A 16,531-nucleotide genomic window follows, 5' to 3' on the forward strand; every position below is an offset into this window, starting at 1 on the left:
AAATATCTATCTACCTCCTCTTTAAATACTTTCAGTGATCTAGCCTCCACAACTCTCTGGGGTAGAGAATTCCAGACATTCACTACCCTCAGAGAAGAAATTCCTTCGCACCTCAGTTTTAAATGGGTGTGCCTTTGTTCTGTAGCTATGTTCCCTAGTTCAAGGTTCCCCCACTAGTGGAAACATCTTCTCAACATCTACCCTGTCAAGTCCCCTCAGAATCTTGTATGTTTCAATAAGATCATCCCTTATTCTTCTAAACTCTAACAAAAAAAAGGCCTAACCTGTTTAGCCATTCTTGATCGGTCAACCCTTTCATCCCTGGATCAGCCTAGTGAATCTCTTTTGAACTGCCCCCAATGCCAGTATATCCTTTCTTAAATGCAGGGACCAAAACTGTACACAGTACTCCAGGTGCTGCCTCACCAACACGCTGTACAGTTGTAACAATACTTCACTATTTTTAAACTCCAACCCCCTAGCAATACAGGCCTAAATTCCATTTGCCTTCTTAATTACTTGCTGCACCTGCATGTTAACTTTTTGTGTTTCATGCACAAGAACACCCAGATCCCTCTGTGTTGTACTTTTTTGGAGTCTCTCGCCATTTAAATAATATTCTGCCTTTTCATTTTTCCTACCAAAATGCATAACCTCACACTTTCCTCCACTAAACTCCTCTGCCAAGTTTTTGGCCACTCACTCAACCTGCCTAAATCCCCTTGCAGATTCCTTATGTCATCATCAGCACATGCCCTCACACCTTTTTTGTATCATCAGCAAATTTCGATACATTACACTCTGCCCCCTCCAAGTCATTAATATAGATAATAAATAATTGAGGCCCTAGGATTGATACTTGTGGCACTCCACTAGCTACTTCTTTCCAACCTGAAAAAAAACATTAATCTCAACACTCTGTCTTTTGTATGTTAACCAATCCTCAATCCATGCGAATATATTACTCCTAATATGATGAGCTCCTTTCTTGTGCAATAACCTTTTTATGTGGCGCCTTCTGGAAATCCAAATACACTATATCTACCAGTTCCCCTTTATTAACTCTGCTTGTTGTATCCTCAAAGAGCTGTAGCAAATTTGTCAAACATGATTTTCCCTTCACAAAACCATGTCGACTGTTTGATTGCATTAAGCTTCTCTAAATGCCCTGCTATTTCTTCCTTAATAATAGACTCTAGCAATTTCACAACTACAGATGTTAGGCTGACTGGCCTATAGTTTCTTGCTTTTTGTCTCCCTTCCTTCTTGAACAGGGGCATCACATTAGTGGTTTTCCAATCTGCTGGGACCCTCCCAGAACCTAGTGAGTTCTGGAATATTTTGACCAATGCCTCCACTATCGCTGCAGCCACTTCCTTTAAAACCCTTGGATACAGGCCGTCAGGTCCTGGCGGCTTGTCTGCCTTTAGTTCCATTAGTTAGTCAAATACTTTGTCCCTCATGATAGAGATTGTTACAAGATCTTTCCTCCCATTAGCTCCTTCCTTAGCTAATATCGTTGAAATGTTTATAGTGTCCTCCACCGTGAAGGCCAATGCAAAATATTGATTTAAATTATGTGCCATTTCCCTGTTTCCCGTTATCAGTTCTCCAGTTGCATCCTCCAAGGGTCCGACACTCACTTTAGCTACTCTCCTTTTTATATACCCATAGAAGCTCTTGCTGTTTGTTTTTATATTTCTTGCCAATTTACTTTCATAATCAATTTTCTCCCTTTTTATTAGCTTTTTAGTCATCTGCTGCTGGCTCCTAAAAAATCCCCAATCCTCTGGCCTACCACTAGTTTTCTCTGCTTCATATGCCTTAGTTTTTGATTGGAAACTCTCCTTGACTGCCTATGTTAGCCTTGAGTGGTTCATCCTTCTCATCAAGTCCTTCTTTTTGACAGGGATAAATCTTTGCTGAGCATTATGAAATATCTGCTTATATATCTGCCACTGCTCATCCACTGACCTTCCCCTTAGTCTATTTTCCCAGCCCGCTTTAGATAACACTTTTTTCATACCTCTGTAATTGTCCTTATTTAAGTTGAGGACATTGGTTTGAGACCAGAGTTGCTTGCTCTCAAACTGAATTTGAAATTTTACTATGTTGTGATCACTACCTCCTAGAGGATCCTTAACTACGAGATGTCTTATTAATCCTACCTCATTACACATTACTAGATCTAAAATAGCCTGTTCCTGGGTAGGCTCTGCAACATATTGCTCTAAGAAACAATCCCTGATGCACTCTACAAATTTGTCTTCGATGTTACCCCCTGCCAATCTGATGTGTCCAGTCAATATGCAGATTAAAGTCACCCATGAAAATTGTAGCGCCCTTCTTACATGCCTCCATTATTTCCCGATTTATACTTCGTCCTACAGTGAGGCAACTCTTCGGAGGCCTATAGGCAACTCCCACCCGTGGCTTCTTGGCCTTGCTATTGCTTATTTCTACCCAAACTGATTCCACATCACGATCTATGGCACCTATATCATTACTCACCACTGCACTGATACCTTCCTTTATTAACAAAGCTGCCCCATCTCCTTTTCCTTTTTACCTACTTTTCCGGAACATCGAATACCCTTGAATATTGAGTGCCCAGTCTTCGTCACCCTGCAACCATGTCTCTAGCTATCAAGTCATATCCATATATTTCTATTTGTGCCATCAACTCATCTATCTTCTTACAAACGCTGCATGCATTCAGATAAAGAGCCTTAAGCTTTGACTTTTTACAGTTATTACTCATTCTGGTTCTAATTTCTGCTGCACTCTTCTGCTTATATTTTCTGCCCCTTCCTGTCACAATTTGATTATCGTTCACCTCTTCACCACCCAGTACCTCTGCTCTCTCATTTCTTTCTGATTTTTTAAACTTCCCTTCAATTCTAAAGTCCTATCTACAACCCTAGTTATATGATTCTCCAGGATACTGGGCCCAGCATGGTTCAAATGAAAGCAAAGTACTGTAGATGCTGGAATTCTGAAACAAAAACAGAAAATGAAGAAGTTTTCTAGCATTTTCTGTTTGTGTTATGGTTCAAATGAAGCCTGTCCTAACAAAACAGCTCTCTCCTTCCCCAGTACTGGTGCCAGTGCCCCATGAATCGGAACCCATTTCTCCCACACCAATCTTTGAGCCACGCATTTACCTCTCTAATCTTATTTATCCTATGCCAATTACCCTACGTGGCTCAGGTATCAATCCGGAAATTATTACCTTTGTCGTTCTGCTTTTTAATTTAGCCCCTAGCTGCTCATAGTCCCTCAGCAGAACCTCTTTCCTAGTCCTACCTATGTTGTTGGTACCTACGTGGACCACGACAACTGGATCCTTCCCCTCCCACTTCAAGTTCCTCTCCAACCCAGAAGAGATGTCCTAACCTTGGCACAAGGTTGGCAACACAGCCTTTGGGACTCTTGTCTTTGCTGCAGAGAACAGTATTTATTCCCCTAACTATGCTATCCCCTATTACTGCTACATTTCACTTATCTCCCCCCACATTTGAAAGGTGCTCTGTACCACGGTGCTGTTGTCAGTTTGCTCAACCTCCTTGCAGTCTGTGCCCTCATCCACACCGGGGACAAGAACCTCGTGCCTATTGGATAAGGGCACCAGCTGAGACTCCTCCAAATTTAAATTCTGGATCCCCATACTGCCTCACTCAGAATCACACCTGCCTGTCCCTGACCACAGACCAAATTTGATGTAATTTATCAAAGGGGTGTAACTACCTCCTGAAACAGTGTCCAGGTAACTCTCCCCTCCCTAATATGCCGCAGTATCTGCAGCTTGGACTCCAGCTCATCAAATCTGAGCCGAAATTCGAGCAGTCAACATTTACTGCAGATATGGTCACCGTGGATCGCACCAACATCCACCAGTCCCACATACTACAGCTGCAACACATCGATTGCCCAGCCATCTCTATTCTATTTAATTAATTAATTTGGATATTAAATATTTTAAGTGAATAGATGCAGGAAGGATGTTCCCGATGGTGGGGGAGTCCAGAACCGGGGGTCACAGTCTGACGATACGGGGTAGACCATTTAGGACTGAGATGAGGAGAAATTTCTTCACCCACGAGAGTGGTGAGCCTGTGGAATTTGCTACCACAGAAAGTAGTTGAGGCCAAAACATTGTATGTTTTCAAGAAGGAGTTAGATATAGCTCTTGGGGCGAAAGGGATCAAAGGATATGGGGAGAAAGCTGGAGCATGCTATTGAGTTGGATGATCAGCCATGATCATAATGAATGGCGGAGCTGGCTCGAAGGGCCGAATGGCCTACTCCTGCTCCTATTTTCTAAGTTTCTATGTTTATCTGTACTCTTCAGCTGTAAATAACATCTGATTCAAACCACTTGGCCAATCAAAAGAGACAGGGAAGAGGTACCCACCGATCACCTACCTGTTTTCCTGTGATGTCAAACACTGGCTCTGACAGGTAGAAACAGGTGGAAGGGACTCACTGCTGCCAGTTTTTATCTCCCACTGCCACTGTCCTTCTCATACAGGTCTGCTCTCCATGTGCTCCCGGCTCTCCTTTCCCTGCTTTAAACTGTAAAAATCCCAGCTCTCCTCTCACTGCTTTAAACTGTAAAAATCCCAGCTCTCTTCTTGCTGCTTTAAACTGTAAAAATCCCAGCTCTCTTCTTGCTGCTTTAAACTGTAAAAATCCCGGCTTTCCTCTTGCTGCGTTAAACTGTAAAAACCCCGGCCCTCCTCTTGCTGCCTTAAATTGTAAAAATCCCGGCTCTCTTCTCGCTGTTTTAAACTGTCTACTCTTAATCATCAGCAAAGCAATGGAAGGCGCTGTCAAGAATGTCAAGCAGAACTTACCAATAACCAGCTCGCTGATGCTCAGCTTGGATTCTGCCTCGGCCACTCAGCTCAAGACCGCATTAGTCTTGGACCAAACATGAACAAAAGAGCTGAATTCCAGAGGTGGGATGAGAGTGACCGTCCAACTGAGTGTTGTATCAAGGATCCCTAGCAAAACTGAAGTCAATGGGAATCAGGGGTAAAACCGTCCACTGTTTAGAGTCATACCTAAGCCAAAGGACGATGATTGCGGTTGTTGGAGGCTGATCATCGCTGCCCTAGGACATGGCTGCTAGAGTTCCTCAGGGTAGTGTCCTAGGCCCAACCATCTTCAGCTGCTTCAATGATCTTCCCCCCATCATAAGGTCAGAAGTGGGAATGTTCACTGATGATTGCAGTGTTCAGTACCATTCGTGACTTCCCAGATACTGAAGTAGTCCTGTCCATATGCAGTAAGACCTGGGCAACATTTTGGCTTGAGGTGAAAAGGGGCAAGTAACACTCGCACCACACAAGTGCCAGGCAATGACCATCTTCAACAAGAGAGAAACTAACCATCTCTGCTTACTTTCAACAGCAATACCACCTCTGAATCCCCCACTATCAACATCCTGGAGGGTTACCATTGACCAGAAACTGAACTGGACCAGCCATATAAATACCATGGCTACAAGAGCAGGTCAGAAGCTGGGAATTCTGCTGAGAGTAATTCTCGTCCTGCCTACCCAAAGCCTATCCACCATCTTCAGGTTATGTCAGGTGTGTGTGAGGATACCCCTCCATTCACCTGAAAGAGTGCAGCTCCAACAACTCTAGGCTCCGCACACTCCTGGGCAATAAATGCTGGTCTAGCCAGCGACGCCCACATCCCATGAAAGAATTTTTTAAAACGTATGTTCTCTCATATGGCGCGATTACCAGCTTTCCTTATTTTCCTCCCTGCATTTTCATCCAAGTGAAAATTAATTGTAAAATATGGTAATTTCTTTGGATACAAGAGCTCTGATTTTGGTCTACCTGAGACAACGTTATTTTCCTAAGAATCCCTGAACTAACCTTGAAATAGAGATGGCTGGATACTGCCGACATATTGGAATGCATTCTTGAAGAAAACCAGTAACGTAGAATAAACAACTTGATGTTTATACTTCCTATGGCCTTCGTCGTCAAAGTTGTTTATATACCTGCATAAATCTTTCATCCTATGCAGAATTTCACCACAATTCCTGAAAGATAAATTTGACAGATAATCTAGAACTCAAGGATGAGTGAAATATGTGAAAAAAACACGTTAAAAAACCCTCAATATTACATTGAACCGTGGATTTAGATTTCAAGCTGCAATACAGTTTAAATGGGTTGTTAAGAAATGTTTGTTCATGTTATAACTGTAAATTTTGAATAGTCAGCACAAGAAGAATGAAAGCATTGCAATAACAATACTACGTATGGGCTGATTCTGAATTAAAGGATCAATTTTTTCTCTAGTTCACTTTTAATCTTTGTATTTATAGGATCAGCGCTTCAACCCAGCCAAAACTTTTTTTTTATAAATCGAAAAGCTAAGGCACAGGAAAGTACCAATGTTTCATATATCATGAGGGAAAAAAATAAGGATTAGTTAAAGTAGGTTACTGAATCTTCAAGGGAGGAAGGAAATGCTGAAGAGAGGTAAGGGTTCAATAGCTTTAAGAATATGCATTGAGTCTTGATGTCAACACAATAAGAATTACAAGGAGGATAAGCATGTAGATTGAAATATATGCGGCTTATGAGGAACAAGAAAGTTCAGAGGAGCAATGGATATAGAAACACTGCCAAAATGTCAGGTTGCAAATATTTTTTCTTTGCAGTTAGGAGGATTTTCATAATATACTAGTGAGAGATCTGATTTGAATTTTTACCGTGCTTAACTCAAGATTATTTCAAAAAAGTATTCAGTGTCTTCAACTTCTAATAAGATCGGGCAACTTGATACTCAAAAAAGGATGGTGAAGAATAATATGTTGCTTGATTCTATACAGTTTATTCAAACATACTAACATTGGATCATGTAAATAGTTGATATTAATTTATTCATTATTTTCTCAAGGCCATTTTGCCAGTCCTACACTGATTGGAGGAAAGAGGATAGAAAAAAGGGAAACTATCCCAGGGGATCTTCTTTCATATTATTCAAATGTGCTTGGCTCAGAGTAGCTATAAACTGTATCCATGGAGATGTCTGTGAATTGGACACTCCTACTTAAACAACATTGGATGGCAGCCTGGAAACAGTTAGCTTGCAAAATGGTTAAAAACTTTGTACTAGATTATTTAAAGAACTCTCCCACCCACCAGCCTCACAGGAAAAAAGATAAAAAGAGCTCCTCAGATTATAATAGCATGTAATTTGGTGGATTTTTTTACAATGCTTATCCTAGAAAGTAGTGGACCAAAATGGTCAATCAGAATTCTAACCTGTTTGCTTTGTCCATCTGCCACTCACACCTCATTGCCACAATAGACATGATTTCAAACAATCTGTCCCATGGTTCCATTATCAACGATGACTTCTCAGTCAGCCCTTCGATGATATATTTCTGAGTGCTTCGTTTGGTGGGTGACTTTATATCGGCTGTTTCTTGGGAACCTAGCAGAAGATAGGAGTTAATTAATTTTTGTGTTGAATGGTTAAAACACAAACAGACCAAAAACAACCTTTCCACCCACTGCAGTTCAATCTTTTAACTTCCTTAGCCTAATTCTGAAAAATCCATCCATTCAGATGTTATACAAGGAGCCAATTCATATTTCAAAGTCAAATATTCTCCATCAAAACATTTCTGACAGGTCCAATTTACTAGGCAAAATATTGGAACTAATTTACTTTTTAAATTCAAGACTATTGCCAATTCTGATCAAACGCATGTCTTAAAACTAAAGGATATGCTCCTTACAGATGAGTAATTTGTACTAACATACATGATTGAAGTGTTCCTTCTTCTCCTCACCCCAAATGTCTCCAAATATATGACACTGATCAACAATTTTGCTGCAATACAGGTAAAAATTAATTACTCAAGAAATGCGACACTAGCTTAAAAAGGGATGATGAAATCAAACTCTGACTACTCCAGGGAGTAGCTGGCACCAGGATTCCACATAAGAAGTAACTTCTGAATCAAGCAGTGCTGTTAGTGAGCTACAGTGAGCATAAATCAGGTACTTTCCCCAAAGTGATAGTGAGAAATGACAGGAATGGCAAAATTTCCTGCCAAATCATGACAGTCTCTGCATGAGCAGAGGAAAATTGCACATACAGGCATAGTGCCAGGTCCCACCTACTTCTCTCTTGGCAATCTTCCAAAATATGAACTTAAATATGGATAGGGATGCTTTAATAAAGTGATAATGAAGTAACATTATGTGTCACATAAATCTCATTAAGGCCTTAGGGAAGGAAATCTGCCATCCTTACCTGGTCTGGGGCTTGGCCTAAATAGCCAAGTGGTTATGGTACTGGGTTTGTAACCCTGAGATCAAGATTTCAAATCTCACAATGGCAAACTATGAAACAATGTAACTTCATCCTTACCTGGTCTGGCCTACATGTGACTCCAGACCTACAGTAATGTGGTTGACTCTTAAATGTCCTCTAAACAAGGGCAATTAGGGATGGGCAATAAATGCTGGCCTAGCCAGCAACACCCACATCCCATGAAGGAATTTTTTAAAAATACTGAATATAAAGAAGGATTGTACAAAACAGAACATGAGTGTTTCCAGGTATATTAGAACATAATCCTGACTTGATATGGGTAATGAGGTGAATCAGAGTCCTAGTCATTTACGGCACTGGTGGAGGCCATTTGGCCCTTCAAGTCAAAGGATAGACCATTGAAGACACCACAATAGGTAGATCACTGTCAGTTTCTCTAAGCTAGCAAACCATTTGTATTTTTCATGGTTGCCAGTCCCTTTAATCTAATGTAAATGCTATTGCCCACCAGTTCATGAGCCTGACTGGGAAATTTCACCAAGATTAGTCATGAAGCAGATCAAAATCCCTCCTTTTCTTCCAGAATGTAAAGTCTCACCAGTAGTCGCCATGAGCGACTTCAGTAATATTTCCTAGCAGTCAGCTATGGGATAAGGCAAAGGCCTAGGAATAGTGCTCCAGCCTATCTTTTTTTGATGAGGAAGATGTTTGGATCAAGGAGACGTAAATGAAGGGAAGCAAAATACAAAAGACTATCTTCGCAAAAATAAAATCATATCGAACGTGCTGGAAAAATTCTTACACAGGTTTATGCAACTGATTATTAATAAACTATATTATTAAAAGATCACTTTCTAACAGCAATAAAAGCAATTCTTTCTCTTATTACTGGTCCAGTGACCATGCAATACTGGGCTCTTAGAAGAATGCATTGCATTACCTTGATGCTGATTTTCCAAAGAAGGAGATCTGGTAACGTAACCAATATAAAACTCTGCTGCCTTGTGGAGATACTGATACAACAGATTGGCAGGTAATCTCACATCAGGGTTATTAATAATTAGAGGTAGGACATCACACACTGCAGATACAAAAGTGCATTGTGTTATAGAAAAATTTAAATTACAACAGGAAAAAGAAGTCTCATATGTCATATGGCACGACAGGTAATTCCAGACAAACCGTTAAATTATACACTGACCATCCTTCAAAAAGGAGAGCAGTTTTAGCTCTTTAGTTTTATTGATGCCTTTTTATGTTAAAGGAGAAAAAAAAATGAAGGAGTATTTTTTGGAAGCCAATGATGGACCCCAATTCTTGAATTATAACACAATATCCACTGGAAGAATTGCAAATAGATACAAGGGATTTTGCTAGATATTCAAATAGTACAGGGAGCAGCAGCCACCTGGCACCTCTCCAAACTAAACATTTCTCATATGTCCACTTAGATGAGCATCAGCAAACTGTACATCAACAAGGGCATCACATCTGAGCCTGACCAATATCCACACACATGCACAATGCATTGTAAGTAGCAATGAGAAATAGAACCCTGCTTCATTATTCTCCTGCCTAGCCTAGGAACATTAAGATGCGCTGCAGAACTGCTCTGGATGTGATTAACTTAGTACAAGCCAGTGATAAAGACTGAGATTTTACAATTCTAGATAACTCAGAACTACACCATATGGTGCATATACCAATAAGTTCATCAGCAAGTTCCAACTCAAAGCAATCCAGGAACTATTATAAACTCATATTTTCATAAAGACTTTTTTACTTTCTTACCAAATAACTTTCTAAAACAGTTGACAGGCGAGTCTTGATCATCAAGGTTTTCAGCTTCCAATAATGTTTCACCAAGACTGACCTAATTTATGGAACAAAATAAACATACCCAAAACATTCATCACCATCAACTCATTCATAGTCAAAAATCTTTCCAAGTTTTCAAAACCTCTATTGTTAAAAGACTTGCATTTAGCACACATTGCATTTCAAGCCCTCAGTGTCACACATGCAAAGGTCACAGTAAACTACACAATTATCTATACAGATGAAGGAGACCATTTGCCCCATCTAGCTCATCCTTTTATAGAAATCCATGGCCTCCTCCCCCATCACAATGTCCAACTACTTCTTAAATACTTCTACCACAATTCCCAGAAAATTATTCTACAAATCAATCACTATGAGGTAAGAGCTTCCTGACATCAGTCCCGAACTTACCTTTCAACAGGATGCTCTAAGGTTCTTTGTTTAGGAGTCATGGTGAAACATGAAGTGTGCCAGATTAGCCTTTTCTACTTCACTTAGTCTCTTAAATGTATATTCTTCTTTAAGGTGTCCTTCTTATTCAACCCCTTTGAAGACTGAAAAATCTAAGTTTTTCTAACAAGTGCCTGATTGTTGGATTCTTCTATGAACCAATCACTGTTATGTAAACATTAACTGCCTGAAAGAATGGTTAACATTGGCAATGTGGCTGACTCCATTTTGAATGGAACCTATCACTGGGTGTGCAAATGTTAGGCTCTTTTTAACATGGAAGGATATTTTTAATATGAAAACTGGAGTCCTATGACCCCCAACTGCCAATTTAGATCAGAATTAGCCAAGGCCTATCCCATGTACACTCCAGCCAGCTCCATGGACAATGGACCAGAAGAAGCTCAGCAATGGTTAAGTGTTGAATTAGTTTTGTGAGCCCCAGAGGTACAGTAGTGCTCATGCCTTCCACCTGGCCCTGCAACTTTCATTGATAACCCAACCTGATAACTCGTTCGAGTACAAACCTGTTTCCATCTGTTTCAGATGAAGTTACATTGTTTCATAGTTTGCCATGGTGAGATTTGAACTCTTGATCTTGGGGTTACAAACCCAGTACCATAACCACTTGGCCATTTAGGCTAAGCTTAAAAGTGACAGCTTCGCCCCTGGGTGGCCTTGAACCACCAACCTTTCGGTTAACAGGTGAATGCGCTAACCGATTGCAGCACAGAAACGACAATATAACCCAACCTGATCTTGCAACCTCAATCCAACGAGTTGTATTAGGGCACCTGATAAGCATCTCTCAGCTTGTCTGTGAAACTTAAATGGGGCTCTGGCTTCAAGTGGCAGGGGCTTCTTCTTTGCTGGAACAAGAGGCCAACCAATGTGCTCCACCAGCTGGTCATTCATAGGTCAAAATCAATTCCCTTGTCTCATGTTCTGTTTCTATGCCTCTCCTTCTCTTCTAACCATGTATATATTGTTCATCTCTCATGCTCTAGTCTGTTCTTTTCTATTTCTTTCTGTTGTTCTCTTTCTTCTATCAATTTAATTGGATGTCGTGGCATGGAAGGAGATACTACAGGCTGGCAAGGTGCATTTTGTTACGCCACTTCCCTTAACATCTCATACTTCTACACCGTTTTGTGTTGCTTCTCCCCTTCATGTAGCGTCACTTCCTTTCCCACTATCTACTGACAGCTATAGTGTCTATGACCTTTTCCCACTGCACTAATCCCTCATGCCCTGTGTAACCACTAACCCTTACACTAACATCAGCTTTCACGTATTCCCTATAATCTGAAGTCACCTTCTTCCCACCTCTTAAACTTCCCTGTGTTCTATCCCCTTCACCTGTTACTACCATTCCAATCTGATCACTTGACCCAAGATTATTAAACCCTATTGCCCTCCCACATTTCTTTGCTTATTCTACCTTGCTTTCATCCCCCACAGCCCCTCTACATGTAACTCTTCTTCATTCTAGCTCACAATGCCATACATCTACAACCTTGAACCACTTCCCTCCATAATGCACATCTGAAAAGCACATTCCACAGAAAGGTTACAGCACAGGAGGCTATTTCTCATGTTCTTGCCACTCTCTACAAAAGCAACTTTTTCCATCACACTTCCCTGTCCTTTCACCATAGCTCCACAAATTTCTCTCAATTGAATCTGCTTCCACCACACTCTCAGGTAGTACATTCCAGATCTTAACTACTCACTGGGTAAAAAAAAAATTCCTCATGTTGCTGACAGTTCTTTTACCATTCATCTTAAATCTGTGTCTTGACCTTTGTGCCAATGGGAACAGTTTATCTCTCTACTCTATGTAGACCCCTCACGATCTTGAGCATCTCTTTCAAATCTTCTCTTAACCTTCTCTTTTCTAAGGAGAACAGCCTCTCCAATATATATGTATGTAACTGAAGTCCCTTATGCTTGGAAGCATTCTTGTAAATCTTTTCTGTATTTTTTTAATGCCTACACATCCTTCCCAAAGTGTGGTATTTAAATTGGATGCAATACGCCAGTTGAGGCCAAACCAGTATTTTAAAAAGGTTCAACATTACTTACTTGCTTTTGTACTCTATGTCTTTAATTAGAAAACCCAAGATCCTATATGCCTGTTTAACCACTTTTCACTCTTGTTCATGGGTTTCACAGAACAGAGAAGCCAGCAATTCATTTTTAAAGTGTTTAAACTTCCTAAATAGAATATAACAGAAATAGAATACCATGTTCCATTTATGTACACTGTTATAAATATTTAAAAAGCACTTTGGTTTCCCAGTGCAGAGACACCTGGGGAATGAGGGACAGAGACACTGGATTGTGTAGAGAGTTGGGGTTGTGGGGTAGAGGAGAGGGGATGAGGGGGAAACCAGACATAAAGCTGACAGGAGTGGAAACGACATTTTGGGGCTACTTAAAATTGGTAACAGAAGCAGGAGAGGAGCAAGATGCACCAATATTTTTAGGGTTGGAGGTATAAGATATTTTTAAAAAGTAAGCAGCAAGATAAAAAATGTAGTCAGAAGGAATTCAGGCAACAGATATAGTCCACAGTATATTATAAACAGCAAGATTTTAAAGGTACTTTAGTTATAGGTGGCATTATGGACATAACTAGGATAATTAACAAAAATGGGGGCAACCTAACGTTACAAAACAGCTCCAAAATAAACCTGTAAAAAGAGTCAGGTTTTTGCTGAAAACAGCTAAGATTGTAACCTCCTGAAAACATCAAACTGGGAAGACAGTACTGTTAAGCAATCTGTGCTGTCTGGTTTTCATAGTCATCAATTTAAAGCCCAACTGTCAGAGAATTTTGTAAAGAAATTTGTGCAGAGCAGTAGTAATGTAGAATTGAAATACTGAGCACAGAAGACGAAACTGTGGCTCACAGTAAATCATCAGCAACCACCACCCCTCACGTGAAATCCCTTAAGTCCCCTCCTCCATACCCAACAAACTGAGCAGTAATTCTCGGACACAAACTTCTGTTCACCCCTCTCCTAGCCCCGTGAAAGCAAATCTAGGGAGAAGTTCAAAAATCCTGCCCATTCTCAGATCTCCTGTTTACAACAATAGACCAGAAAACAAATCCAATTCAACCCCTCCCAACAAAATTACTGAAATTGAAGCATCTTTTTCATATTGTACTGTACCCCCTCTAAATCCTTGCTGTAGTGTGGGACTCAATACTTTAGATTACTCCAACTAAGGCCTTATTAATTTTATATAAGCTCATCATTACCTCTTAGCTTTTAGTTTTCATACTATGTGATAACACCAAGAATTCACTTCTCTTCTGCAGCCCTATTAATCCGATGTGCTACCTTTATAGTTCTGTAACAGGTACCCTCAAATTAATTTGCTCTTTCACATTATCGATCCTACTTCCATTTTGAGTATAATTACTGCTATTTCTTTTTACTAAGATGTATCACTTCACAATTAAAATTTCTGTTTCTGCTGTATTTATAAGGGCAGAGGACTTGCAAACAAATGGAAGGGAGACAATAATGCCACCTAATGTTAGGATGTCTGCAATTACAACATGACAGTCAAATGTCAAAATGGGTTCTTGCCATTATGTTCTCATAGAAAACCGAGACTTAAAATTCATGACACAGAAACAAGTTTCATATGCACAGAGAATGCACACTGGTCACAAGAGTCTTAACATAGTTATAAAATCTTTATGGATTAAGTGTGCAGTTACAAAACTAACACAGCAACTTTAAGTGCAGACACTAATTAGACATATTAGAATGTCTATTTTTAGCATCACAAGCCTTTGCTTCTTTTATTACTTGGATTTTTTATTTCAATAATTCACACGAAGGTGGTCTGCTCTTTCACAAATCTCCTGTGGTCTCCTTTTTTAAAACTGAATGAGAGTAAAAAAAAAATCTCAATGTACTTCAGCAGTTAGAAAGGATAAGCATTTTACTCACAAATTGGTAAGAACAAATCAACCACATGAAGTCTTATCTCAATTGGATGAGTTTTGTCAGATCTTGTCCAGAGCATTAGATAGGACTACAATAATCATTTCTACACACTCCCTTGCCTCCTGTTGACCAATATTTGGAGTACTGTTGGCGAGTGAACATGTAGCATTCCATAACCTAGATCACAATCCAAACCGGATTGCAACAGGATTGGTTACAGTGGGTAACAAAGACCATCTTTGTTTTCTTGTTATAGAGTAAAATCCAGATTTCAGCAGAAAAAGGAGATATAATCTATTTTTTGTGTGCAATCTTTGATTTTCACCTTTTAGGTAGGAGAGGACCAAGCTATTTAAACCATTATTTCCTTCTCTATATTTTCCAAGTTTTATTGTATCATGTACAGGCCCTGACCAGGAAAGTAGGGAAGAAAATTGCTCCCAGGTACCTGACATTGCCACTGTGCAATTTCCACTAGGAGTTGTGACCTGTGGTTATCCATTCTGACCCATAAGGGATCGTCCAACCTCTGCTAAGCATCACCCCCAAAGAAACTGTTGGGGTCAGGTCCTCACCAAACCTTGGACTTGACCTCACTAGTTCTAGTTTGCCACTATGTACTATAGGCTTTAAAAATTGTAGAAAACAGCACATACAGAACGAGCAGATTAGAAAGTGTATGACAGGCACAAAGAACTAAGCACTGCAGATAGCCTAGACAAATATAGGAAGTGCAGGGACAAAGTAAAAAAGGAAATAAGGAAATCAAAGACGGGGTATGAAAAAAGATTAGCAAGTTAAAGATAACCCAAAGATGTTTTACCAATACATTAATGCTAAAAGGTTAGTTAAGAAAAAAGTGGGACCTATCAGAGATGAAGATGGAAACTTGTGTGTAGATGCAGAAACTGTGGGAAGGGTTTTGAATGAATATTTTGTCTCCGTGTTTACAAAGGAAAGGGAGGATATAGATATAGTAGTCCAGGAGGAATACTGCGAGATATTGGACGGGATAGTCATAAAGAGAGAGGAAGTACTCGAAGGGTTGAAATCCTTGAAAGTCAATAAGTTGCCAGGGCCAGATGGATTGTTTCCGAGGCTGCTGAACGAAGTCAGGGAGGAGATAGCAGATGCTCTGAGGATGATTTTCCAATCTTCACTAGATACAGGGGGAGGTACCGGAGGTCTAGAGAAACGCAAACGTAGTTCCACTGTTTAAAAAGGATCAAAGGAAATGCCAAACAATTATAGGCTAGTTAGTCTTACATCGGTGGTGATCAAATTAGTAGAATCAATCCTGAGAGATAGGATTAACTGTCATGTGGAAAGGCATGGACTAGTCAGGAATGGTCAGCTTGGATTTGTTAAAGGAAGGTCTTGCCTCACAAATTTGATTGAATTCTTTGAGGAAGTGACAAGAAGTGTTGATGAAGGTAGTGCAGTGGACGTTGTGTACATGGATTTTAGCAAGGCATTTGACAAGGTCCCACATGGAAGATTGGTCAGGAAAGTAAAAGCCCATGGGATTCAGGGTAATGTGACAAACTGGATAAAAAGTTGGCTTTGTAACAGGAAACAAAGGGTAATGGTCGATGGATGCTCTTGCAAATGGAAAGTTGTCTCAAGTGATGTTCCACAGGGCTCGGTGTTGGGACCCTTGCTGTTTGTGTTATATATTAACAATTTGGATGTGAACATAGGGGGCACGATTGGGAAATTTGCAGATGACACAACGATTGGCCAAGTAGTGGATAGGGTAGAGGATAGCCATAATTTCCAAAATGATATAGATGGGTTGGTGGTGTGGGCAGTAAAGTGGCAGATGGATTTTAACATAGAGAAGTGTGAGGTCATACATTTAGGGAGGTCAAACAGTTACAGGGGTTACAAAATAAATGGGAATATACTAAGAGGGGTAGATGAAATGAGAGATATTGGCGTACAAGTACACAGGACCCTGAAGGCAGCAGTTC

The 16,531-nt window shown here is 40.1% G+C and overlaps 1 protein-coding gene across 2 annotated transcripts in view; it reads right to left on the minus strand.

Annotated features, from left to right (window-relative positions):
• The window catches only part of ints10 (integrator complex subunit 10), a 73,532-nt gene that overhangs the window by 42,593 nt on the left and 14,408 nt on the right, over positions 1–16,531 (minus strand). For both annotated transcript variants that reach the window (XM_041187138.1, XM_041187147.1), the window contains exons 5-8: positions 10,111–10,192; positions 9,260–9,400; positions 7,299–7,470; positions 5,895–6,064 (exon numbers count right to left, since the gene is read on the minus strand). In XM_041187138.1, the coding sequence (XP_041043072.1) occupies positions 5,895–6,064; positions 7,299–7,470; positions 9,260–9,400; positions 10,111–10,192 (565 nt within the window). The remainder of the gene's footprint in view (positions 1–5,894; positions 6,065–7,298; positions 7,471–9,259; positions 9,401–10,110; positions 10,193–16,531) is intronic.

The sequence above is a fragment of the Carcharodon carcharias genome, chromosome 1 (genome assembly GCF_017639515.1).
Source record: "Carcharodon carcharias isolate sCarCar2 chromosome 1, sCarCar2.pri, whole genome shotgun sequence".
Classification (NCBI taxonomy): Eukaryota; Metazoa; Chordata; class Chondrichthyes; order Lamniformes; family Lamnidae; genus Carcharodon; species Carcharodon carcharias.